The sequence below is a fragment of the Macrobrachium rosenbergii genome, chromosome 23 (genome assembly GCF_040412425.1).
Source record: "Macrobrachium rosenbergii isolate ZJJX-2024 chromosome 23, ASM4041242v1, whole genome shotgun sequence".
NCBI lineage: Eukaryota > Metazoa > Arthropoda > Malacostraca > Decapoda > Palaemonidae > Macrobrachium > Macrobrachium rosenbergii.
In genome coordinates, this window is record NC_089763.1 from 23,033,495 (window position 1) to 23,060,994 (window position 27,500).

The 27,500-nt window shown below is 32.0% G+C and overlaps 3 protein-coding genes across 3 annotated transcripts; all 3 read left to right on the top strand.

The window, feature by feature from the left end:
- Window positions 1-107: 107 nt before the first annotated feature.
- Window positions 108-2,882, top strand: LOC136851176 (uncharacterized). Its single transcript, XM_067125133.1, has 3 exons — window positions 108-158; window positions 1,906-2,298; window positions 2,821-2,882. The coding sequence occupies exons 1-3, from the start codon at window positions 156-158 to the stop codon at window positions 2,836-2,838; spliced, it is 414 nt and encodes a 137-aa protein (XP_066981234.1). The 5' UTR covers window positions 108-155; the 3' UTR covers window positions 2,839-2,882.
- A 4,651-nt stretch (window positions 2,883-7,533) lies between these two features.
- LOC136851177 (uncharacterized) lies at window positions 7,534-8,826 on the top strand. Its single transcript, XM_067125134.1, has 2 exons — window positions 7,534-8,060; window positions 8,764-8,826. Exons 1-2 carry the CDS (start codon window positions 7,569-7,571, stop codon window positions 8,806-8,808), a joined length of 537 nt encoding a protein of 178 aa, XP_066981235.1. The 5' UTR covers window positions 7,534-7,568; the 3' UTR covers window positions 8,809-8,826.
- Window positions 8,827-15,361: 6,535 nt separating this feature from the next.
- On the top strand, window positions 15,362-20,196 carry LOC136851178 (glutamate [NMDA] receptor subunit 1-like). The gene is made up of 5 exons (XM_067125135.1): window positions 15,362-15,530; window positions 16,497-16,655; window positions 17,514-17,605; window positions 18,046-18,194; window positions 20,001-20,196. The coding sequence occupies exons 1-5, from the start codon at window positions 15,465-15,467 to the stop codon at window positions 20,039-20,041; spliced, it is 507 nt and encodes a 168-aa protein (XP_066981236.1). The 5' UTR covers window positions 15,362-15,464; the 3' UTR covers window positions 20,042-20,196.
- The last annotated feature ends 7,304 nt before the right edge of the window (window positions 20,197-27,500 follow it).

The window sequence follows — 27,500 nt, forward strand, 5'->3', positions numbered from 1 at the left end:
AACCCCAGGAGAGGAGAGCCTAAGTCTGACCCGAACTGCCTTTGTTTCCGCACCACCTCAAATTTGCTATCGAACTGCTATATAAGCGCTATCGGCAGCAGGTCAGGCAGTCAGTCTTCTGGTAACTCGCCAAGGAATATCACCTCGTTGTCATCATGGTAACGTAGAAACTGTGAATTTGCCCTTTTCTTTGCTTTTTGTAGCTCAAGACCAGAACGCCACATGTATTTACCTCGTATTTATAATTTTCCGTTGGAGAAGAAGTGATATGATAATTCTTCAAAATATGAAGTCAGATGGATTGGTTAGGCTCTTAGCCCAGACAAGAAGGAACAAGGAGAAATTGCTGAATAGAGAGATTAGCTTGGGAGTCTATCCACAATGGAGAACCTAGAGATATAATTTCTGAAGAGATAGATAGAAATAATTTCTGAACAGTATATTTACTTCAGAGTGGAATCTGAGTATATAAGCATATTCATTCTTCTGTATTAAAGACATCAGTGATAATTGTTGATAAATATTCTTATCATGTTTTTAAAAAATGGCATCTAACTTCCCTGTAAAACGCAACGATATTCAAACTTATAGATTGAAAAACATAGCTATTTCACTACTTTGTATATCCTTTGATGCATTGAATAACAGTTTTGAATTCCATCTTTACAGATTTAGAGGTACATTGTCATATTATTTCATTCTAGAATTCAAGATGTTTTACTTCATTAAAGTATAAGACATACTTTTACATTATTTTCTTTTTCTTTCTCAAGTCACATGTCTTTATAAATATATAAACTGACGGTTTATCACCCTGTTAATAAATAAAACATGATGATAGGTATACACGAGACATACCTAAGAAATTAAGCACTGGCAAAAAACGCAGTCTTGACTTCTTACAAATTGATTTGAAGATGCAAAAATATTCAAAATTAGTTGCACAAACTTTTACTAATGATATTGAAACTCTGCTTTAAATACTCATTGGAAAAAGATTTCCTTGAATTCGCAAATCTCGTTTTGACAGAGTCTCTGACAATTGAGCTATCCAAAGCTTTATCAATATTTGACCACGTTTCCTAAAAGATTTTTATTTATTTTGATTTCGGTGGCCTTATGCCATCCCGGGCCCTTGCTCCATAGGAGTTTGTTAGGGCACACCAGCTTCCTACTGGACTCTGCAGGAATCCTAAGCAGACAGTAATTGGGAGTTTGAAGGATAACACTAACTTTCTACTGGCCTCTGTAGGACTCCAAAGCAGCCAATATATAGGAATTTTATAAGATGATACCAGCTTCCTATTGGACTCTGCAGGACTCCAAAATAGCCAGTAAATGGTAGCTTGGTAGGACAATACCAGATTCCCATTGATTTCCACAGGACTCTAAAGCAGCCAATAAATAGGAGTTTGATAGGACAATACCAGCTTCCTGGCCAGCTCTGGATCAAAGCCAGTAGACAGGACTTAGACAAAGCCAGTTCCTTTTGGCCTCTGTAGGACTCCAAAGAAACAAGTAGACAGGATAATACCAGCTTCCTATTGGCTTCTGTAGGACTCCAAAGAAACCAGTAAATAGGAGTTAGATAGGATTACCACCATCCTATTGACTTCTGAAGGATTCCAAAGAAACCAGTAGATAGGAGTCAGCTAGGATTATCACCATCCTATTGGCTTCTGTAGGATTCCAAAGGAACCAGTAAATAGGAGTTAGATAGGATTACCACCATCCTATTGGCTTCTGTAGGACTCCAAAGAAACAAATGAGTTGATTATGATAAGATAATACCAGCTTCCTATTGGCTTCTGTAGGATTCCAAAGAAACCAGTAAATAGGAGTTAGATAGGATAATACCAGCTTCCTTTTGGCCTCTGTAGGACTCATCCCTTCGTCTCTTTACAGCGTGTTGCACTCGTATCCTTCCTTATCCTGGCCGTAGTGGTCATGACTATGGCTGACCCAGACCCAGGCTATGGTAAAGGTCATGGTCACGGTCATGGTGGCTATGGCCATGGTCATGGTGGGCACGGGCACGGCCATGGTGGGTATGGAAAAGGACATGGTCACGGTCATGGAGGATACGGCAAAGGGCATGGTCATGGCTCATGGCGGGTATGGCAAAGGTCATGGGCACGGACATGGTCATGGTGGAGTATGGCAAAGGTCATGGACATGGTCATGGAGGCTATGGCAAAGGTCATGGTCACGGTCACGGAGGCTATGGCAAAGGTCATGGGCACGGTCATGGTCATGGAGGCTATGGCAAAGGTCATGGTCATGGTCATGGTGGATATGGTAAATAAATATCTATTAATATTTTTTTTAATTATATCTATCAAACATACTGAATTACTATTTAACTATTGATTAAACTAAATAAATATCTGTTCATATTTTTTCAATTATATTTTTATACAGTTTGGTTTACTATTTAACCATTAATTAAAAACTATTTAATATAAACCTAACAAGCTTTACATAATCTAAATAAAAAAAAAATCTTGTAAAACCAAAATTCACATTTTTTTAAAACTTGAAAAGACTTAAAACCTAAATTCTCTATCAATTAATCTTTAATGCTTTCATAAATACTTTAATATTTCATAATTCCTATAATATTTCATAATTTCTATAATTTTTCCTAATTACTTTAGTATTTCCTAATTACTTTAATGGGTCATAGTTACTCTAATGTTTCATAATTACTTTAATAGCAATTCTCAGTTCTATTATTTCCTATCAGTTTCTCGTCTTAGTAATATTTTTTATGAACTCAAAAATACTCATAAAACTTATTATTTTTTTTATCTTTTTCAGGTTACCACTAAAGTCTGATTTGTAACGAAATTCGACTTCATAAATAAATATTTATTGAGCAACCTTTTGTTTTCATTATACGCATGGAATTATGATTCCATTTTTCATCCATAAGGGAGTGCAAACATATTTTTTTAATTGAAAAATATAGCTTTTTAAAAGCGAGTTTTGAAAAATTGATATGATAAAAATGGACATATATATATATATAATATACATACATATATATATATATATATATATATATATATATATATATATATATATACATATATATATATACAGTATATGTATATAATCTATATATATATGAATATACATATATATATATATATATATATATATATGTATATATACATATATGTATATATATACATATATATTTTTGAAAAGGGTCACGTTGAAACTCACCTTTCTAAAGAATTAGAATAATCTTTGAAAGATTTTTCTAAGATACAAAACACAAGAGAAAATGAGAAAATAGAAACTTCTCAGTGAACCTGACATTTTACTTGTGAGCAGAAACTCTGATGAACAATAGAGAAATTAGAAATTGCCTCTGAAAATGTTTATATTAATGGTCTTGATTTGATCAATGTTTCATATTGGATTATCTCTCTCTCTCTCTCTCTCTCTCTCTCTCTCTCTCTCTCTCTCTCTACACACACACACATATATAAATAAATATATATATATATATATATATATATATATATATATATATATATGTATATATATATATATATATATATATATATATATATATATATATATATATATATACATATATATATACATACTGTATATATATAGAATTTATATAAATATATTGTATATAATTATATATATATACATATATATATATATATATTTATATATATATATATATATATATATATATATATATATATATATATATATATATATATATATATATATATATATATATATATATATATGTATGATGTATTGAGAGAGAGAAAAGAGGAACTGAATATGAAAGTTGCTTAAATCTAGACCAGTGACAAAAACATTTCCAGTTACCGTTGTCTATTGTTTATTGTTTACATAACCGAAAGAACGATATTTACGTAAATAAAACATTCATTACTTGAGAGAGAGAGAGAGAGAGAGAGAGAGAGAAGTGGTTCGTGCAACACTTCATTAGCATTCATACGTCAGACGAGGTGTGACTGAGAGAAATGAATGCTTCAGAACGACTGTTAAAGATCAGTACTAAGCAAATAATCTGCAACGCCTCAGTGACTTTCGATTACGTCATTTTTCTCACTCGTGGGTGGGTGTGCGCATGCGCTCGCGCCTGCGCGTTGACTTGCGCCCTGCGATTTGGGGCTAAATGAATCCTTGGTTCTGTTTTTTTCTTTTTTAAATTTCCCATATAAAAGTTTTATTTTGATGTTAATATAACTAATAAATAAATTTTTATTTAGTTTCTTCATATTGTTCTCGTACCGAAATTGATTGATTTATTATAGTAAACTGAATGAGAACATCTTTAACGGGAACTATATAGCCACTAGTTTCTTCATTTCAATAACTATGATAATAGCCACTTAATAATAAACAGTTTTGTAAGTGAATAAAAAAAAGTTTTTAACAGGCAGTATATAGTCAATAGTTTTTTCATTTCAGTGACTATAATGATACCCACTTAATAATGAACAGTTTTTTATTGAATAGAAACGCGTTTGAATGGACGTATATTGTCAATAGTTTTTTTTATTTCAATGTCTATGATAAAAGGCACGTAATAATAAACTGGTTTTTATTGAATGAAAAACTTTTCAACAGGAAATATATAGTCAATTGTTTCTTCATTTCAGTGATTATGATAGAGCTATTTAAAAAAAACAGTTTTGCTTTGAATAAAACAGTTTTTAACAGGAAGTATATAGCCACTAGTTTCTTCATTTCAATGATTATGGTAATAGCTACTTAATAAAAAAAAAAACGAAACGTATTTACACGATTTTGAAAAAGAAGACAAGTCTGTTAAATGTTAGAACACTTCAAGATTTATGAATGAAAATCTTGCCTGCTTAATTTCTTCTGTAACATTATTGATGTAACTTCCAGATAGAAATTAAGAGAACAAATTCTGTATGTGCTATTGGCGAGTAAAATTAGTTGCATAAAAATCATATGAAGCTTGTGTTAGTATGAAGCTTGCTTTAATATGAAGCTACTTATTCACTGAAAGATATAAGTTTGAAATATGAAACTAATTATATCAAATATCTTCTGGTGCATTTAAGATTTAAGGTAAATGATATTTTCCAATATGGAAATACAGTATAATTGGTGTAAGGAAGACTCATTTGGTTTTATGCTGCATTCTCTGTTCCGTATATTAAAAATAGTAAATATTCATTTCTATTTGACCGATAATGTTGTTCTTATACCATGAATAAGATATTTCAAGAATGAAGGTGTGACTTGTGGAAAAAACCTACTACCAATTTCTTACGAAGGGAATTCTTACATTGGAAAGGAAAATGAGCCTGACTTGTTGCCAATGTACTTTATTGCGTCACAGTTTGCCTGCCTTTCTCTCTGCTTGCATATCCGGACATCATTCCTTCCTGTTAGCTTTTTTTCTGTCCGCCCTCAGATCTTAAAAAACTACTGAGGCTAGAGGGCTGTAAATTGATACGTTGATCATCCACCCTCCAATCATCAAACGTACCAAATTGCAGCCCTCTAGCTTCAGTAGTTTTTATTTTATTTAAGGGTAAATTGTACTATTCATTTTTCTTCCCTATTCTTTAATTCCTGCTCCGTAAGAACAGGAGTAAACAGGAAATCAATGACTCGAACGTAGCCAGCAACCAATCAATCATGATCGTTATTCGTAAACTAAAGTGAACGAACTTAGCTTGGTGCTCCCCTCCCCCGGTACCCCCACCCTTGCCCCCCATACACACACATACACACACACACACGCACACACATACACAGGTACGCAGACACACCTTTTACCTTTCTTCGTTTCCACCCTACTGAAGACCAGAGCAACATGGCCGCTATATAAACCGCCGGACATATGGTCCAGTATCCATTCCTTTGATAATATCCAAACAGTCATCATGGTAAGAAATAGCACAGAGTATAAAGTTTTATTCATTAACTTGCTTTTATGTGTAGCATGTATATTTATTTAACGTTGCTTAAAAAGATCCATTTCAGTTTCAAAGTGTTCGGTTATATGAAATATTTTAAGATATTTATTTTCTATAAGGTGCATTTTAGTCATCATGATAAGAAATAGCACAGATCAAAAAGTTTTATTCATTAACTTGCTTTTATGTGTCACATGTATATTTATTTAACGTTGCTTAAAAAGATCCATTTCAGTTTCAAAGTGTTCGGTTACATGAAATATTTTAAGATATTTATTTTCTATAAGGTGCATTTTAACCCTATAGTCTTCCATTCAAAGCGAATTATTTTTATTGACCTTTATTTTCATTTTGCCATGCAACTTCGTTTTGACAAGATACATTTTCTTTTAATAATTTTCTTTACACGTGAACTATTTCAAAACAACAGTTTAATATTCACTTGCCATTTTACAGCATCATAAGCTTTGAACTGATATAGTTCCATGTCCATTTTATAATATTATACTATCATTCATAACCATTTTACTACTGAACTTCATTTTGACAGGCCGGATCTTTATCTTAAATTCTCTCACCTACACAAAATATTTTGAAATATTTAATTATTATTCTCTTGCAATCTTCAGGCAATATACATTTTACACACAAAAAAAATCTCTTATTCACAATGAACATATTTATCGAGTCATTCACTTTCAAATTCCTATAGAACTCCATTGTGATAAGATATACTTTCACTTCATAATCTCTCATTCGCATAAAATAATCTGGAATTATTTCCTTCTGTTCAGCATTCCGTAAGAATGCATTTTATCGAAACAATCTTTCATTCACAGTGAATGTTTCTCTTCAGTCATTCATTTTCCATTTTCATTTTCACATTAATTGTCCCATGGAACCTCCTTTTACTTGATATAATCCATAATAATTTGTTCCTATTTAACGTTCTGTAAAAATACGTTTTATCCAAACAATCTTCCAATCACAATGAATGTTTCTCTTTTGTCATTCATTTTCATGTTCATATTTATTTTCCAATGGAACCACCATTTACCTGAAATAATTAAAAAAAGATTTGTTCCTATTCAACATTCTGTTAAAATACATTTTATCCAAGCAGTCTTTTATTCAGTGAATGTTTCTCTTGTCATTCATTGTTCATTTCCATTTTATTTCCCTAAGGAACTTTCCATTTACATAAAGTAATCTAATATAATTTGTTTTTATTCAACATTCTGTAAAAATGCATTTTATCGAAACAATCTTTCATTCACAGTGAATGTTTCTCTTCAGTCATTCATTTTCATTTTCCCATAAAGCCCCAGTTCATTGACAAAGTGAAAATGATACATTTTCACTTTATAACTTCCAATTCCAAAATAGTGAATGTACCTCTTCAGTCATTCATTCTCATTTCCATTTCTATTTTCCCATGAAACTTCAATTTATGGATAAATTGAAAATGATACAGTTTTATCACTATAATTTCCAGTTTCCATAAGATTATTAATTTATTAATTTATCATTTACATATTCATTAATTACATTAATTCGTTTCCTCAGCGTATAGCTCTAGCAGCACTCCTTATACTGGTAGCGGTGGCCATGGCTATGGCCGACCCTGACCCCAGTTTTGGTAAAGGATACGGCGGCGGGGGATACGGCGGCGGGGGATACGGTGGAGGGGGATACGGCGGTGGGGATACGGCGGTGGGGGATACGGTAAAGGACACGGTGGCTACGGGAAAGGCTGTTGCAGCTACGGGAAAGGATACGGCAAAGGACATGGTGGAGGATATGGCCATGGTGGATACGGCGGCGGTGGTGGCTACGGGAAAGGACACGGCAAAGGACACGGAGGTGGATACGGCGGCGGCGGTGGCTACGGGAAAGGACACGGGAAAGGACACGGCGGAGGATATGGCCATGGAGGATACGGCGGCGGCGGTGGCTACGGAAAAGGCCATGGAAAAGGATACGGCAAAGGACACGGTGGTGGAGGATACGGTCACGGTGGCTACGGCGGTGGTTACGGCGGTGGCTACGGCAAGGGACACGGGAAAGGATACGGCAAAGGACATGGTGGAGGAGGATATGGTGAGTGAAGATATTAAATGCTAAATAATTTCTTAAAAGATTTATAAAATTTTATATGAATTAAACTCTGTTAATCACATAATAATCTTATTTGCTTTATAAAATCTCATTTAAATTAAAATTTTAATAATATGATAATTTTATTTGTTATAAAAGTTTCAGTTAAATTAAACTTTGTTAACAATAAAATAATTTTATTTGTTTGATAAAATTTCATTTAAATTAAATTCTGTTAATAACATAATAATCATATTTGTTTTATAAGATTTCAATAAAATTAAATTCTGTTAATAAAAGCATAATCTTATTTGTTTGATAAAATTTCATTTAAATTAAACTCTGTTAATAATAAAATAACCTAATTTTTTATACAATTTCAGTTAAATCAAACTTTGTTAAATTCTGTTAATAAAATATAATCTTGTTTTAAAATATTTCAATTAAAGTAAATTCTGTTAATAATAGAATAACCTTATTTATTTATTAAAATTTCAATTGAATTAAACTCTGTTAATAACATAATAATCTTATTTGTTTTATAATATTTCAGTTAAAGTAAAATCTGTTATTAATAAAATAATCTTATTTTTTTTTATAAAACTTCAGTTAAATTAAACTTTGTTAATAATAAAAAAATCTTCTTTTTTTATAAAATTTCAGTTAAATAACTTCTATTAATGATAAAATATTCTTGTTTTTTCAGGTTATCACTGAAGTGTTACCTTCTGTTAATATTTTTTACGAATAAATATTACGTTGTTGGATATTTTTTCGTTTTACTTTTCCGAATCTTCTTAGCAGCTGTCTTTAATAGAAACTGAAATTTGTCATATAAAAATGCGACAAGCTCAGTCAGCAGACAATTTTTTATGAGGAATTTATCTGAGAACGAAAAAGGAACATTCATGACTTTATGTTATGGATTTCTTTGAATGAACAAATCGTATGACATATATACATATATACATATATATATATATATATATATATATATATATATATATATATATATATATATATATATATATATATATATATAAATATATATATATAAATATATAAATATATATATATATATATATATATATATATATATATATATATATATATATATATATATATATATATATATATTTGTGTGTGTATACTTTTCTTAAGATACGCTAATTCAAAGATACCCTTGACGCAAAGGCATCAATTTTTTTTTTTTTAAGATTTTCATATATTTTTTTCCTGAGATTTTCCAGCAACACTAGAAATTTGAAAAGATATGCCTTCATTGCGCGAATGCTAGGTTTACAAACACACGCACATACACACAAGCCCACGTGTTTGTGTGAGTGTGTGTGTGTGTGTGTGTGAGTGGGTTTGTAAGGAGAGAAGCGCAGAATTAATGTCATCTAAAACAGAAATAGATTCAATCATGACATCCCATGACTCCCTAATAAAAATGATGATTTAATCTAAAAAATGTAATTGAAAACCTTCAGTTATTGAGGCTGTTATCCAAAATACTAACGAGACCAACCAGTAAAATTTCCCACGTCCTAATATCACTATTACAAAAAGTTTGTCGTCTCTTAAGAAGAAAAGGTTATCCGATATCTGATTCAGATGTCAAAAGTTCAATGTCGAACTCGTGTTGAATTCGTTCAAAGACCAAGTTTCAAGATCTGAGTATGTATGTATGTATGTATGTATGTATGTATGTATGTATGTATGTATGTATGTATGTATGTATGTATGTATTTTAATAATTTATTAATTCACTTACATTTTTATCTATCTATTAATTTTTTTATTATTTTTTTTCGAATAAGTAAATTCTTTTCTTTCTGTATTTCCTATTAAATTCTTTTACGTCTTTCTAATGAACACCATAATATTCTTTGGAAGCTTGAATTTCAAGTCAATGGCTCCTGTGTTTTGTTCGTATGTTTAAAATATGAATAAATTCTTATGTATGGGTACATGTTTAAAAATGAATCTTTCAGAGGATCTCTGTTCGACTGAAAAGAATCGGACAGATTCCCCGAAAGCTCTCTTTGTGATTTATTTTTAAATATATGCACCCATACATAGCTGTGGATTTGTACCCGCATTTCAAGACTCATGCTACTGCGAGTCTTTTATAATAATAATAATAATAATAATAATAATAATAATAATAATAATAATAATAATAATAATAATAATAATAATAATTTTAGTCTCTCCTTTTCATTCAGCATTATGTTCGGTTATCGTCAGGACTGTGGATAATAATAATAATAATAATAATAATAATAATAATAATAATAATAATAATAATAATAATAATAATAATAATAATAATAATTTAGTCCCTCCTTTTCATTGGTAATAAGTTCGTATATCGTCAGAGCTATAGGTTTGTCATATATGATTACGTTTACAGTGAGATCAAATAACCTGTATCAGGAACAAAGCTTTCGAGTATGGTGGCGGACATTGGCTGTAGTGTCTGATAAAAACAATTAGCTAGTTCGCCTTGGTCGGACTCGGCACAAACTTCCACCGGGAACGTTTGATCATAAATAAAATGGAAGCTTGCAATTTACGTAACCGAAGGGATATTGATTCAATTTTAAAAGATAAAATGTTCAGATATTTCACAAAGAATGTTTGTAAGATTGAGGGCAATGTATTCTAGATAAATGTTTGTAATTGGAGATTTGTTTTAGTCAGTTGTTAATGATTTAATGAATAAAAATATAAAGAATGAAAAAGAAGAGTTGTTGACAAACGGTAAATACGCAGAGTTGTTTAAATGAGAAGTCTGAGATTTGTTTTAGTTTATTATAAATCATTTTATGAATAAAAACCTAAATAAAAAAAGAAGAGTTGTTGACTGACGGTAAATGAACAGTTACTTATATGAAAATTTTTTATCTGACTGAGAAATTATTTAAAATTATAATTATTACCTAACTCACCAGACACGAAATAATTTGACTTCAAATGCAATCCAGTTATGAATGAACTTAATTTGAAGAAAAGTAAGGAGGCGTGCCATCACGGTTACATAAAACAATTCAGTGCGATTAAGCAAAAGATATCTGTAATGGTAACATTAAAACTATTTGTCTAGAGCACGCGTTCAGATTCTTTATATATATATATATATATATATATATATATATATATATATATATATATATATAATATATATATATATAATATATATATATATACATATATATATATATATATATATATATATATATATATATATATATTTTATACACACATATACATATATATATACATATATATATATATATATATATAAATATATATATATATATATATATATATATAAATATATATATATATATATGCATACATATACATATTTATACCCACATGCGTAAACACACTATGAACATGGAAAACATGGTACATTGATATATTTTTCACAAAATATAAATCAAGCACTCAAAAGCCCTAACACTTACCTCGTGAAAACAGCTCAGGTCAGTCGACAGCCGCCAAAACATGTCGTCGAAACTCAAATAAATTTCTCCCGGAACGGAATCAAATCATCCTGTAAAAGATGGAAAGCCATTTCCATGTTTAGATAAAACTCCAGGCGTGGGAATACCACCATTATGTTTATCTGGAAGTGACTGAGGGGTAATAGACAATTAACCTGGTTTGGGTTAACTTTCCCATTTGAATCTGAGGTATGTTAATGTCTATATACAATTTAAACTGTCAACGATTATTCTAGAATTGGGTTGAATTTAGGAGGGAGAATATTTCGAATCAGAAAAAAGCACAAAATGATTTAAAGGGTAGAGAGGCGTTGATCGGAAGATTGATGAGCTTACCATCTAAAGAAAAAAAAATATACGCAAATTTGCAATGTCCAAAAATTCTACTTTACATATGACAATGCATATACAATTAATATATATATATATATATATATATCTTTATATATATACATGTATATATATAATATATATGTATACATCAATATATAAAACAGTGAACGCGTATTAAAATTCTGTCTTAATCGTTCCAGTGATCTTGGTAGATTGATTAAAAGGCAAATGCACAAAGATATCTGCGTGCAACGTTTCCTTGCACTTAATAGAAAATCAATTTAGAACTGTATTTTCTAGATATGCGTCATGTGATATTTTTATCTTTATTTGTATTTAAAAATATTAAATAATATATAGAAACCTTGAAGATCAAACCTGAATTTCTTGGAGGATCAGATTTTTTGTTAAAGGTACGAGTGCGTAAATGTTTAAAATCGACGGGATATGTAGCAAATATATAATAGCATAACAGTAAAAATATAAACGTAAATTAGTATAAAAGTCATTGAAAACAATAGGAAAAAAATAATAGAAACTGAAAGTGTTCAAATTATAGTCAGAATAAAAACATTACTCTAATATGCAAATATCAAAGATTATTTTTATAAGTATAGGCAGTTCTTGTAATTTTATGGTGCCAGTCTGGAGAAAGTGATTCTGGAACGCTGTGATATTTGCACATCAGAGCAATGTTTTTAATCTAAATATAATATTTTGAACTCTTTCAGTTCTATTATGTTTTTATCTGTTGTTTTTAATGACTTTTATATTAATCCTGTGAAGGCCTGGTGCCTGTCTATTCTTCGACATAAAATGCAGGAATCATCTTTCAATATTTTCTAGGCTTCTAATTCCAGCTACAATAATCTCAGCCAGTCTTAATTACAATCCTATCCGACCTCTAACTATAGTTTCATAAGCCACACCTACCACATAACTATGTCATTTGTGAGTTTTGCTATTTTAAATTTTCGTATTTAGCCTTCTGGGCCTGACTTCCGCAGCCACCTAAGGTCCCTGGCTGGAAATTAATCGTCTGTAATCTGTATTTTTAATTGTTATAATTTTTAATATTTTTTTTACTATTATTCTCCATATAATTACTGTCATTACCATTCTTATGAATTCTATTTTTTCTACCTCTTCAGCAACTGTGTGGATACTATCGATTGTTATTATTTTAATAATTAATCATGTTATCTTATGTATCTAGTTGGTGTGTATTGTATTTGTATGTTCCATGTATATGGCTCTGAGCTGAAATAAAGGATATTATTATTATTATTATTATTATTATTATTATTATTATTATTATTATTATAGCACCCAAACTTCCCAATCAATTGAAACCGGGTTCCACAACACTTTACTGAATGACGAATGGACCAATGGGTCTGGAGCAACAGGTGTTAAAATAAAATGAAAGGTGTGGGCGACCCGGCTGAGGTGATTATTGCTCACCTGTTTTTTCTTCCTTGTTCATGGACGAGTAAATCTCGGTTGACTGAGGTTACCTGGGATCAGTATCCGCCGGAAGACTGTCACCTGAGGTTCGTCTTTCCTTGAGCAGCTGCTTCGGTACTTGGGTATATTTTCTGAAGGTCCTTCCTGGAAAGCTGACTTGAATATATTTTTCGTACATGTGAAGTATTTTCACATTTGCGTGGTTTGTGTTATATTAGGGTGTTTATAGATTAAGTTGTAAATGTAGGTTAAATGTTAATATATTTTTCGTAAATGTGAAGTGTTTTCTATGTGGTTTATGTTATATTAGGGTACTTATAGAGTATGCAAATGTATATGTTGTACGTTTCAATATCTAATAAAAAGGCTGTTTATAGTTTTCTGCTTAACTAAATTCATTCGTTTAATTGCTTATACTTTTCATATTTGCTTTGATATTTGGTTATTCTATCTTTAGTAATTCGAACCTTTTCTTTTTATATTCTTGATCTTAGGTAACTCTAACACAAATTGGTTCGTATTCTGCAGAAACTCAGAAATAATTTTATCATTTTCAAATTAATGAATTTATCAGTTGCAACCTATCAGATTATTTCATAAATGTGTGAAAATTGATTTCATTGATAATAACTGACATTAAAATTTAAATCTCTCTTTCTCACTAGTTTCAGAAGTCCAGTCTGAAGCATGAAAGAAAAGAACCAAACTTGCATAAGGTTTGGTGTCATGGACGTAAGTGGTTCTGAAGAGATTTAGTTTATATTTCATGATATATATATATATATATATATATATATATATATATATAAATCTATATAAATCTACACACACATATATACATATATATATATATATATATATATATATATATATATATATATATATATATATATATATATATATAAATCTACAACTACATATATATATATATATATATATATATATATATATATATATATATATATATATATATATATATATATGGATATAAATATATGTATAAAGTCTTATTTGAGTATGAAATTATCAGCACAATTATTGACTATTTCCAAACCAATAGCAAAGAGACTGTTGATAACCTGATTATATTTAACGAGAAAAGAAAATTTCTCTTTAAATAGCATTGAATCCATTTGTTTCAAAATCACGCTACTATCTACTCAAACCCTACCTTCTTTCAGTGGATGCCTTTCATTGCCAAGTCGGCTGATAATTCGACTATTGGGGGCATTATGATTGAAATTTTGGAGATTATCAGCAAGCATTTGCGTAGTTGTTGAGTTGAGCATACACACACACACGACTCAAGGAGGAGAGAGAGAGAGAGAGAGAGAGAGAAGGAACTATTTAACCGATTGTTTTCTTGAGTTATAATATCATTACAGGGTCTAACAGGCAGTTAGTTAGTCATTTAGTAATATAACTTCTTCATGACAAGGAGTCCAGAAGCCTTCCCAAAATCCCCACAGGAAGAGAGGGAGTGAGAGAGACAGACAGACCAACAGACAAAGAGAACTCTGACACAAAAGCTAGTTTTTTTTGCTCACTGAGAGAGGGAGATAACCCATGAACTCATATTACCCGATAAGCCTTTTCACATGATTAGGAAATTGACTAGTTAATCCTTAGTCTCGTCAATTGCTTTACAATTATTACATATCTTGGTATACAACTTTTCTGAGAGTTCAGTTTCCTAGAAATTTACCTGAAAAAAAATTACGAAGTTAAAAAAAAATTATGAAGTTAAAAAAAATGAAGTTAAAAAAACTGTGAAGTTAAAAAAAATTATGAAGTTAAAAAAAATTATGAAGTTAAAAAAAATTATGAAGTTAAAAAAAATTATGAAGTTAAAAAAAAATTATGAAGTTAAAAAAATTAGAAAGTTAAAAAAATATGAAGTTGAAAAAATTATGAAGCTAAGAAAATTATGAAGTTAAAAAAATTATCAAGTTAAAAAAATTATGAAGCTAGAAATTATGAAGTTAGAAAAAATAAGAAGTTCAAAAAATTATGAAGGTAATATAACAAGTAACACTAATCTCATTTATCGTATTTTTCTTACAGTTACAAACTGGATTACGTCTCCAATATGTATGTCGGATACAAGCTCGGTAATGGATCATACACTGGCCTCGTTGGAAAGGTATTCAGAGGGGTAAGGCTGAGTATCTTTACATTTGCTTTAATTTCTCTCTCTCTCTCTCTCTCTCTCTCTCTCTCTCTCTCTCTCTCTCTCTCTCTCTGTATAAAGATATTTAAAGGGGTAAGACCATGTACCTAAAATTTACCATAGATTCCCTTCTCTCTCTCTCTCTCTCTCTCTCTCTCTCTCTCTCTCTCTCTCTCTCTCTCTCTCTCTCTCTCTCTCTCTCTGTAAAAGATATTACCATAGATTCCTTCTTCTCTCTCTCTCTCTCTCTCTCTCTCTCTCTCTCTCTCTCTCTCTCTCTCTCTCTCTCTCTCTCTGTATAAAGATATTTAAAGGGTAAAAATTCCTGATCATAAAGATATTTAAAGGGTACCTAAAACTTACCATAGATTCCCTTCTCTCTCTCTCTCTCTCTCTCTCTCTCTCTCTCTGTATAAAGATATTTAAAGGGGTAAGATCAGGTACCTAAAACTTACCATAGATTCCTTTCTCTCTCTCTCTCTCTCTCTCTCTCTCTCTCTCTCTCTCTCTCTCTCTCTCTCTCTCTCTCTCTCTCTGTATAAAGATATTTAAAGAAGATCAGTAAAAACTACACATGAGACCTCTCTCTCTCCCTCTCTCTCTCTCTCTCTCTCTCTCTCTCTCTCTCTCAGTATAAAGATAAAAGGGTGAATCAGGTACCTGAAATTCACCATAAGATTTCATTTCTCTCTCTCTCTCTCTCTCTCTCTCTCTCTCTCTCAATTCGCAAAGATCTGTTAAGGATTAAGACCAAGTACCTTACTTTAACCTTAACATTCCCTTTCTTTCTTGCTTTCTCTGTCTTTCTGTGACAACAGAACTCTGGCTGCTGATCTCTTGAACACCTGAGAGTCCGCATAGAAAAGTAGTTTGAAAACTGACTGAAGGATAACAGACAGAGTCCTCACAGGACTTCGTGTCCTTTGTTCACCAACCACTTCACTTCCGCAGGAGGTTGACATGACAGGCCTGGGGTTTTCGTTCACCCCAGAGAGGTTCGAAGACATGGAGATAAGTCAGTTTCTGTATATGGACGAAGTGACAGCAGCCTATCGGCTGCCGACGACCAGTTCCAACATTACTGGGTTTAGCAATCCTTTCGTTGTTTCCGTAAGTCACTATTGTATATATATATATATATATATATATATATATATATATATATATATATATATATATATATATATATATATATATATATATATAAATAAGTAGAATCTACTGGTCACTTTTACCAGACACATATGCAATTCTAATAGCCACAATGCCCTCTTAAGCTTCTCAATTCTTCGCGCTTTTTGGATATGCTTGTAACTACGAAGCCGTAAGACCAAACGCAAGTTGAAGGAACTGTGATGACTGGTCGCGGAAACGAACCCGCGTCACCATAATCACAAGGAGGTCAAAAATTGAAAGAGACTGTGATGGCCGGTCGCGGGAAACGACCCCGCGTCATCATAATCACCAAAAAAGCGCGAAGAATTCGAGAAGTTAAGAGGGCATTGTGGCTATTATAATTTGTGTATACATACATAAATAAAGTATGTATAATTTGTGTATATATAAGTATATATATATTTATATATATATATATATATATATATATGTATATATATATATATATATATATATATATATATATATATATATATATATATATATATATAATATATATATATATATATATATATATATATATATATATATATATATATATATATATATATATATATATATATTCCTCTTGACAATGCCTGATAAGACAAAACCAGTCATGATTCATTCATTTGTCCTAATTCTACCTCGTAGAACTTTGCATTCAAATATCCCATGTTCCTTTAAATTCAATGTCTGCTTATAAACAAACACACACACACACACTCACTCTCACACACACTCTTGAATATAGATATATAGATATTGCATTAGTTTTAATCTTATTTCTTTTATAATTATTCTTCTGGACAGGTTTGGATTGTGATGTTTGCAGCCCTCGTGTTTGTGTCAGTCATCTGTTGTCTTGTCGACTATGCCTATCCTCGCATTATTTCAGGAAAATGGTAAGTTTTGCTTTGATCTAAGAAGAAAAAACCGTTCAACTGCCCAATATTTTCTAAGTCTTATCTTTAGGAATGAATGGAAAGACCAACCAGTTTCCCACTGTCAAAGCCCCTCTTTTTTTTCTCTCAGATTTTTCGTTCTGTTTTTGAGACTTTTCTGCATTCGAAAATCATTCCTTCTCCTATCTTCTCTTCTGTGTATACGAGGCATTTTATCTTTCATTTATCTTATTGGAAAACAGACGAAAAATAGAAGTGTTCCTCGCTTTCCTTTCTTCAAGTTTCAGCCTTCTTATTGAGTTGATCATCAATTGTCATTACAGCAACTCTGAGCGTTTTAGTTCTTCATACTGGAAAACAAGAAAAAAAGACGCGTTTCTCGCATTCCTTGCTTCATCTTCCAGCCTCCTCATTAAGCTAATCATTGATTTTCATTACAGGAACTCGGAACACTCGCATGAAATTGGAAGCGGAGCTCAAATGTATCAACAGGACCTACAGGACGCTACAAATTTAGAGAAATCCAGTCATTTCGGAGAGAATTTGGCCCAGGCCGTGACGTGGGTTTTGGGGATGTTACTGTCGCAGTGTGAGTTTGGCAGCTCCCTTAGGTTAACCCGTTTGTTTACATTGGACAGTCTCTTGTAAGCTTCTTCTTCTTCTTCCTCTTGGTCTCGAATTTACCTCCCCTTCTCTGTCAACTTTAACCTTGAGAGAGAAAGTCTGGATGAGGGATCTAGTTAGTTGGTCAGATTTGGTGGCTTTAACCGCACTCCTATTAACTAATTATTATCCATAATATTGATCCACAGTTATTATCCATTTCTTTGTTTCCTGTTTCATCGTAATTGAATCTCTCGTATAATTTATTTCGAATGAATAAGTTATTTGTCATGAGTTAAGGAATGAAAATGTATCCTATTATCACGCTAGGAATGCCAATGTGATTTCTCATCAGATATTTTGATGAATATGAGATTATTATTAATTATCATAATATATAAAAGCATAGAAAAGGGATTTACAGTTATCATATGCAATAAATGACTGAAAAATTACGTTTATTATAAACATATGCTCTATTGTCGTGCATTTTAAATAAATAGAAAATATTTTAATTATCAAATAATTTTGAAAAAATAAAAGCGTCAATCCCAAAAATCATGATTTTAAAATTAAACTAAATTCGATATGCAGTTATTTTTTTATTGTCTGAATGAGTAAATTAATATATTTATTAAGCTTGATTAATAACTCATTGTTACCTTCGTTATCATGAAATTATCAGGAAGGAATCAGCGTTTCAGTATAATCTTCAGAGGTTAGGAATAAAAGAAAAGTTTATCATGGCCACAGTGCCACAATCCGTTTTCATCGTTCTCAAGCCTTCAAACCTACTCATAGCTCAGGTATCTTTAACGTAGTCATGAGGTTATCGAATCTCATGAATGAAGATGAACTTGACACGTTTCTGAACATACATCACAACCAAAATTTATGGAAAACCTAAAACCCTGTTTCTTATTATTATTCATCGTGGAAAAATCCGATTTGTTGTGTCATCAACTAACGTTGCGAATTATAGATATTATGTTTGAAATGAACGCTTTGATTAGCCAGAATTTATGTTGTTTGTGAAAACAATAACATCAGTTGTTAAGTGGTCAATTTATGAGTGTTAATTATCATCAAGTAACTGAACAATTGAATTTTATTTATATTTAACACAACGACACAAATGATAAGTAAAAAGTTTTTAATTATTAGTAATGTCCCATATTATACATGAATTGAAACATGATTATATATTGTGAATTTCTCAACCCTAATTGTATTTATTATATACTTTGGTAATGACTAACATTCTTTAAAAAAAAAATCATGGCAATAAACTGCGATTTGCATAATGAAGGACTTTTATTCATTAACAACCAATTATAATGAATAACTAGTGAAGCTATCCCGTCGAAAAGACGGCAGTATTCAAGCAATTTCGAAACGGCATCTTACTGATAATATATATCAAGTACAATACTTTACTCTGCATTGCCCTGTTTAAACTCGTTTGATTATTCAGCACTGAGGTCCTTGCTGTTACACACTCATAGAAATATAAAGTATATATATATATATATATATATATATATATATATATATATATATATATATATATATATATGTGTGTGTGTGTACACACATATATATATATATATATATATATATATATATATATATATATATATATATATATATATATATATGGATACGCTGCATTTAAACTAGTCTGATGATTCAGTCCCAATTCCACTACTTCGTTACACACTCAGAAAATAAATATTCGGGTACACTCCATTTTCAATGGCAGGATTACCAAAAACTTGCGACGATGTTTCAGCTCTGCCCAAAGTCCTGCTAGGCGATTCGGTCCGAGTCTAGGCGGCGTTTGGATGCTTTCCTCTCTGGTCCTGGGCTGCGTCTACAAGTCCAACCTGAAGGCGATGCTCATCCTGCCCAACATCGACCTACCCTTCGACAACCTGCAGGAGTTGGCGAAGAGCGACCTTCCATCTGCACCAATCCTGGGTCGATGTTTCACCCAGAGGAATCGTGGTCAGTGTATATATATATATATATATATATATATATATATATATATATATATATATATATATATATATACATACATACATACATATAATTGTATGTATGTATATATATATATATATATATATATATTATATATATTTATATATATATATATATATATATATATATATATATATATATATATATATATATATATATATATATATATATATATATATATGTATGTAATATATATATGTATGTATGTATATATTATTTAATACAACTCACTGCTGTAATCATTGATTTTAATATACACTAGATTATTTACTAACTTTCGAAGACCAGTGCAATTAAAAATTTGCATACAACCTCAAAAGTTAATCTAATAAAAATGACCATCAAATAAAACTTCTTTCAGTTTTCTTCTGAAGATGGAAAAGAAACAATAATAAAAATGTAGACCTCGAGTACTTTCACAGTTAGGACCTGAAGGTACTCGTAGACTTTTAACATGCAACAATTCAATCAGGACAATGAAAATTTCTTAGCAAATATAACTAATCTTAAAACGCCCCAATGACGTCTATTACCTTCTTGTCTCTCTGAAGAACTCTCCCGACAACACGAGTCTCGGACGAATCAAGCACCAGCTGGTCGAAAAGGGTCGAAGGCACCAGGGGGTCGAATGCTCTGAGGTAGGATACTGGACTGGAGTTTACGTCGCTATAGGACCTCTGACGGCCATGTCGCAGCTGATGCATCGGTCGTTCTCGACGGTAGGGGAAATAAGGACTCTTTGTATTGTCGTTTTTTAGTTTTCTGTTAAAGGAAATTATTGTGCCGGTTTTGTCTGTCCCCACTTTTTCTCTCGCACTTTTCTGCCCCTCAGATCTTAAAAACTACTGAGGTTAGGGGCTGCAGTTTGGTATGTTGATCACCCATTCCAGTCATCAAATATGCCAAACTGCAGCCTCTTTAGCCTCAGTAGTTTTTTTTTATTTAAGTTAAAGTTAGCCCATAATCGTGCTTTTGGCAGCGATATGGGATAAGCCACCACCAGGCCGTGGTTAAAGTTTCAGGGGCCGCGGTTCATTATACAGCATCATATTTCGGTGGACCGTGATTATACGCCGTACAGAAAGCTCGATAAAAAAAATAAAAAAAGTAAAAACTTTCGGCGCATTTTTACTTGTTTTTCTTTTTTGACCGGCGATGCCAGACTTACCTGATGTCCGAGAAGTTTTTCAAGACAACTGCGTTGGGCTTCCTGTTCCCGAAAGGAACTTCGCTCAAAGCAAAAGTGGATCCCCCTGTAGTTTCAAAGATTTTTTTATGCATTTTAAAAGATTTTCCATGCATTCTAAAACAAGGACTTCTGTGCATGCGAGTGTATATATATACATGTGTATGTAATGCATATATATATAATGTACATGTGTATGTATGTATAATGATATATATATATATATATATATATATATATATATATATATATATATATATATATATATATATACAGTACATATTAGAAGCATATAATTATACATATATATAAATATATGAGATATATTACGTTTGCACAATATATACATGAATCACAATGGAGTGCTGCCCAAACATATACATAAACATATTTACATATAACTCCCAGAATAATGAGGCTAAGGGAATCGGGCATCTTGACCCACATCTACGAGAACGGGATCATCAACGCCACCGAATGCCTGAAACCGCCCACCCTCACTACCCCGGCCAGCACGACCCTGAGGGCCATGGAAATTCGGGACTTCTACGGGATTTTTATGGTGTATTTCGTAGGTAAGAGTCTTAATCTGTGTTCATTCCTTTTGTTCGTTTTCGCGCCTAGCTGCAACCCCTTTCGTTCCTTTTACTGTACCTCCATTTATAGTCTTTTTCTTCGTCTGACTCTCCATCCTCTCCTAACGATTGATTCATAGTGCAACTGCTTTGAGGTTTTCCTCCTGTGACGCCTTTCGAACCTTTCACTGTCAAGTTTACATTTCAGCGCTGGATGACCTCATAGGCCCCAGTGCTTGGCTTTTGGCCTAAATTCCATATTCAATTCAGTTCAGTTCAATTCAGTATTGCATTTCGTTTTATGTTGTTGTAACGTGTCCAAATGATAGTATTATTATATATAATGACCTATTTGATGTTAGTATCTTCAGGCTCAGTGAAGGAGTGTTTATATTCTTACTATATGGGATTTTTTTAACGATGATAATGTTATAATGACCTATTTCATAATCGTTTCTACAAGTTCAGTGAAGGCGTGTATACGTTCTTGCGATGAGATCTTTTTAACGGTGATAATATCGTTATAGATAATCATAGATAATGACCTATTCAAGTTTATTTTCTTTACGTTTAGTGAAGTAATTTTTATTTTTACAGTTTTATAAGTTAAGTGAAATTAATTGAATTTAATATAGAATTTTGGACAAAGGCCAAGCACTGGGACCTACGAGGTCATTCAGCGCTGAAACGGTTATTAACAGTAAAAAGAATTGAAAGGTGTAACAGGAGGAAAACCTCGCAGTTGCACTATGAATCACTTGTTAGGAGAGGGTGGAAATTTAGGTGGAAGAAGAGAATGAAAGGACTTACGGTAAAAGAAAGGAGGAAAAAGGAATGTACGAACAAAAGCCGAGCATGCTGCAAAGAACCTTAAGTAATGCCTACAGTGCAACGCATGAGGTGCACTGACAGCACTAACCTCTCTACGGGAACAATTTTGTAGGATTATTTTTAGCAATGATAATATTATTATAGAAAAACAAGTAGTTTATCTTTATCCAAGTTCAGGAAATGAATTTAGTTATTATGTTTGGGACGAAATGTCAAAATTTTTATACATACTAATTTCATGAAAAAATCATTCATTTTTGTAATATTAAGGTAGACGAACTATCGAAATGCCACGGTAGCCATCATTACTCTTACAAGTTCACTAACAACGCTAAATTATGCCAAAACAATTTATACCTCATATTAAACTTCCGGCAGGTGTACTGTTATCAGCCATAGTGTTCCTGTTCGAACTGTCGTGCGGTGATGGGAAAGACTTCTGCAACTGTGGGCGGCCAGTTCACAGTTCAAGCACCGCCCAGGTGAATGGAATTGAGTAAAGGACTGATAAATGGACTGGTTTGCCTCGCAACAGCCGCTGGTTGTCTGCTACGCATGGATCGCCGACTGTGAACGACCGCTGGATTCACATATGACTTAATGCTTAGGAATAACTTGAGAACCGAAGAATTTGATGAATTACGAAGAATTATTACTTGTCTTGAAAATGCTGTGATTAGATTGTCATTTAGATTTGATGATGATGCCATTGTTAGTGCTGGATTTATCAGTGGCTCAATATTGAGAAATAACTCGAGAATCGAAGAATTTGATGAATTATGAATCGTTCTTACTTGACTAGAAAATGCCTTGATTAGATTGTCATTTAGATTTATGATGATATTCTTACTGACTGTTATCAAAATTAATTCTACTTGTCAAGTTATGAATTGAATAAATCTTAATATGTGTCTTGATTCGCCCATAACAAATTATACCTTTAAAATTATGGAATGATTTGATCTTAATTAATATACTTACTGATTCGGCCATGGTATTTTTTGTTTCCATTTTGGTGTCCTGTCTGTCTGTCTGTCTGTCTGTCTGTCTGTCTGTCTGTCTCTCTCTCTCTCTCTCTCTCTCTTTCACGCAGCTTTATGGGAAAACTGGGTTTAATTAAATATGGAAAAGTACTAAAAACAAATAATGTAATGATCAATGAAATGGTGAGTGATTTAACAATCACAAGCAATGAAGAAATATGGAATAAACAATAAAAAGTTTTAGGAGCAAAAATAAGCGACGAATAATCCAATCAGAAGGAGTGATTAATATGAACAATAAAGAAATGAAGAAATGAAAGTAATGCTTTGACCAGAAAAAAAAAAAACATTTTACAGCAAATACACGAAAAAGAGCCTTATCATAAAAACATAAAAAAGATAAGTGATTCATTATATAGAAAGTGGTTACGTTTACGAGTCTCGTTTACAAGTATTTTTGGACCTGGATTCGAAAGCAATTGAAGCAGGAATGAAATATCAGGAAATATTTTAGACTCTCCGATAGAAGTACGGATATTTTAGAAGCTCTGGAGTCATTGTATTTTTTCCTCTCTGTCTCTTTATATATATATATATATATATATATATATATATATATATATATATATATATATATATATATATATATATATATATATATATAGCTTCTGATAATGATTATATGTACATCAGTGTACAGTGATAAATATAATTACATTGTATATATATCATAAGTATATATATATAATATATACTTAAAATCGGTACATGATTCATGTTCAACTTTTTCTCTAATATTTTAACCTATTCAGCAAAATATGCAAAATTGACCTGATTTAATGAAAAAAATTTATATTAAAATCATATTTTGGTTCATTTACCCTTTTCTCATAATGTTTAACCAGTCAGCAAAAAAACGTTTAATGAAAAAATTATTATATTAAGACATATTTTGTTCTTGACCCTTGGCATAATGTTTAACCAGTGTAAAAGAAAAAAAAAGTAAAAAGTGCGCGGAAGTTTCCCCGGCGCAATCCAGTTTTCTGTACAACGCTACAGCGTATAATCAAGGCCACAAAAAATACATCCATCTTTCGGTGGTCTCGGTATAATGCTGTATGAGCCACGCCCCATGAAACTTTAACCACGGCCCGGTGGTGGCCTATCCTACATTGTTGCCAGAAGCACGATTATGGCTAACTTTAACCTTAAATAAAATAACAACTACTGAGGCTAGGGGGCTGCAAGTTGGTATGTTTGATGACTGGAGGGTGGATGATCAACATACCAATTTGCAGCCCTCTAGCCTCAGTAGATTTTAAGATCTTAGGGCGGAGAGAAAAAAGTGCAGTCAGGAAAAAGTGCGGACGGACAGATAAAACCATCTCAATAGTTTTCTTTTACAGAAAACTAAAAGCTGAAAAGAGAACACCAGTTCCTTCAAATCGACTATGAACATTTACCTGACAACCATAATTTGCATAATTAGTCCTATTATAAAAGTTACTTAAGTGTTTGCATCGAATTTCATTGCTTATGCAAAAATAATTAAAAAAAGGATATTCAATTTATTATCATTATTTATTTTGTAAGACTTAAAAGACTGACATGTATTTTTATTCTATTACGATAATTTGACAAACGAAAACCTATTCCTTCAAAAGAAACACAACTGCATTGCATTAAGTTTCTGACGTCCAGATGAACTGTCAAATAACACACTATATAAATTTGGAAAAACAATTTCCTTTTTCTGACATTTTCCACTGACAGAATAAACCGGGAGAGACCAATCCCACCTCTGCAGATACAAATCCAAACCTTTTACGGAAGTCCAAACCTTTTACAAAAATCCAAACCTTTTACAAAAAAAGTAGCACCTTTCTCTTTATCTTGGCTTTCACAAATGCACCAGGGAAAGCACCGACCTTTCGTCCAAGAAAAGTATTGAAAAAGATCTGCCGGTGAACTTCGAACTGCGCACGTTATAGGGGTGCTCTGTTTTCTGTTCTGCTCTCTCTCTCTCTCTCTCTCTCTCTCTCTCTCTCTCTCTCTCTCTCTCTCTCTCTCTCTCTCTCGCTGTACCTCCATTCATCACCTGCATCTCGGTGCAGTCGGATGCTTTCTTGCAGTCTCTCTCAGGTAAGAGATGCAATTAGTTCTGAGGTACATTGGTGTTTCTCTGAGGTTTCGAGAATAACAGTTATCGTAGCAACGATGATAATAGTAACTGGTTAACGAAGAGCCTTTCGAAGCCAACTGAATGTTAGATACAATAATAATCAGATAATTATAATGTAGGTTGCAGGAACAAGCTTTATTAATAAAAATAATAGTAAATTAATTTTTTCAATATAATCACACTTTCTTTTCAAGCTGAAGTATGCATTAAAAAAAGCTTAAATTCAAGCCATCAGCAATTTTATAGATTATGCAGCATTTAATGAACTTAAATCTTCATGAGAATTATACCAGATTTTCCAGTTGTATTTGCAATCGGTCTGGAATATAGAAATGTTGACGACTAAAGAATATTAAACCGTTTTATGCAGAATATAACAGTCATATTTACGAACACGCAATGAACTCTAAACTTCCCTATTCTCTAATATGTTTGAATACCCTTTCAACTGTAAACCTTAAATTCAAACTTAGAAACGAAGTGACGACTCTCTCCCTCGCCAATAGGATTCGAACCTGTGTTAGGAAAGCGATAGGAAAAAAACAGCAGTTTAGCGGTATACTAAACAACTTATGAGAAAGGATAAAAAATAATTCCTATATAAACTCATAAAAATGTTTGGAAATTCAGAAGTTAACTGTTCATAGCATGTCGGCTGTTATATTTCCAAGTTAAGTCGTCTTCCCCAACAGGATTCGAACCTGTGTTAGGAAAGTGATTGGAAAAACTGTAGTTTAGCGGTACACCAAACAAGCTATAAGAAAGGATAAAAATCAATTCCTTTTTATAATAGCATAAAAATATTAAGGAATTCAGAAGTTAAGTGTTTATGCTATGTTGGCTGTTACATTTCCACCAAACCCCAAGTTAAAAGGCTTCCATTCAGACTCTACTTCCCCAGTAGGAGTCCAACCTGTGTTAGGAAAATTATAGGGGAAAATAGCAGCTCAGCGTTATAAGTTCATTATCAATTGTAAGGAAGGCTAAAAATTAATTTCATTATAAACACATACAAGGTTACATCGTTTTCCCCAACAGGACTCGAATCTGTGTTAGGAAAATGATAAGAAAAACAGCAGTTTAGCGGTACACCAAACAAGCTGTAAGAAAGGATAAAAATCAATCCCTTTACAAACGCACAAAAAATATCAGGGAACTCAGAAGTTAAGTGTTCACAGCAAGACGGCTGTTGTATTTCCAGCAAACATTAAGTTAAAAAAAAACTCTCCATTTATTCTTTCCTGCCTTATAGAAAAATGTCTGCAGAGGTGGCGAACAGGGTCCAAGCTATGGCTGTATCCAGAAGTCATGGACAACCGTGCATCAGATTTGGCGTCTTTGAAGTGAGTGATTCCCGGTAATGCTGATCGACAAAAACTTCAATGTCTTTTGTTAAATGAAGTTGTCTGGAACGCATCGATACTGCCAAAAAATGTTTTAATGATTTATGTATGATTTATGTATACTGTATGTATATATATATATATATATA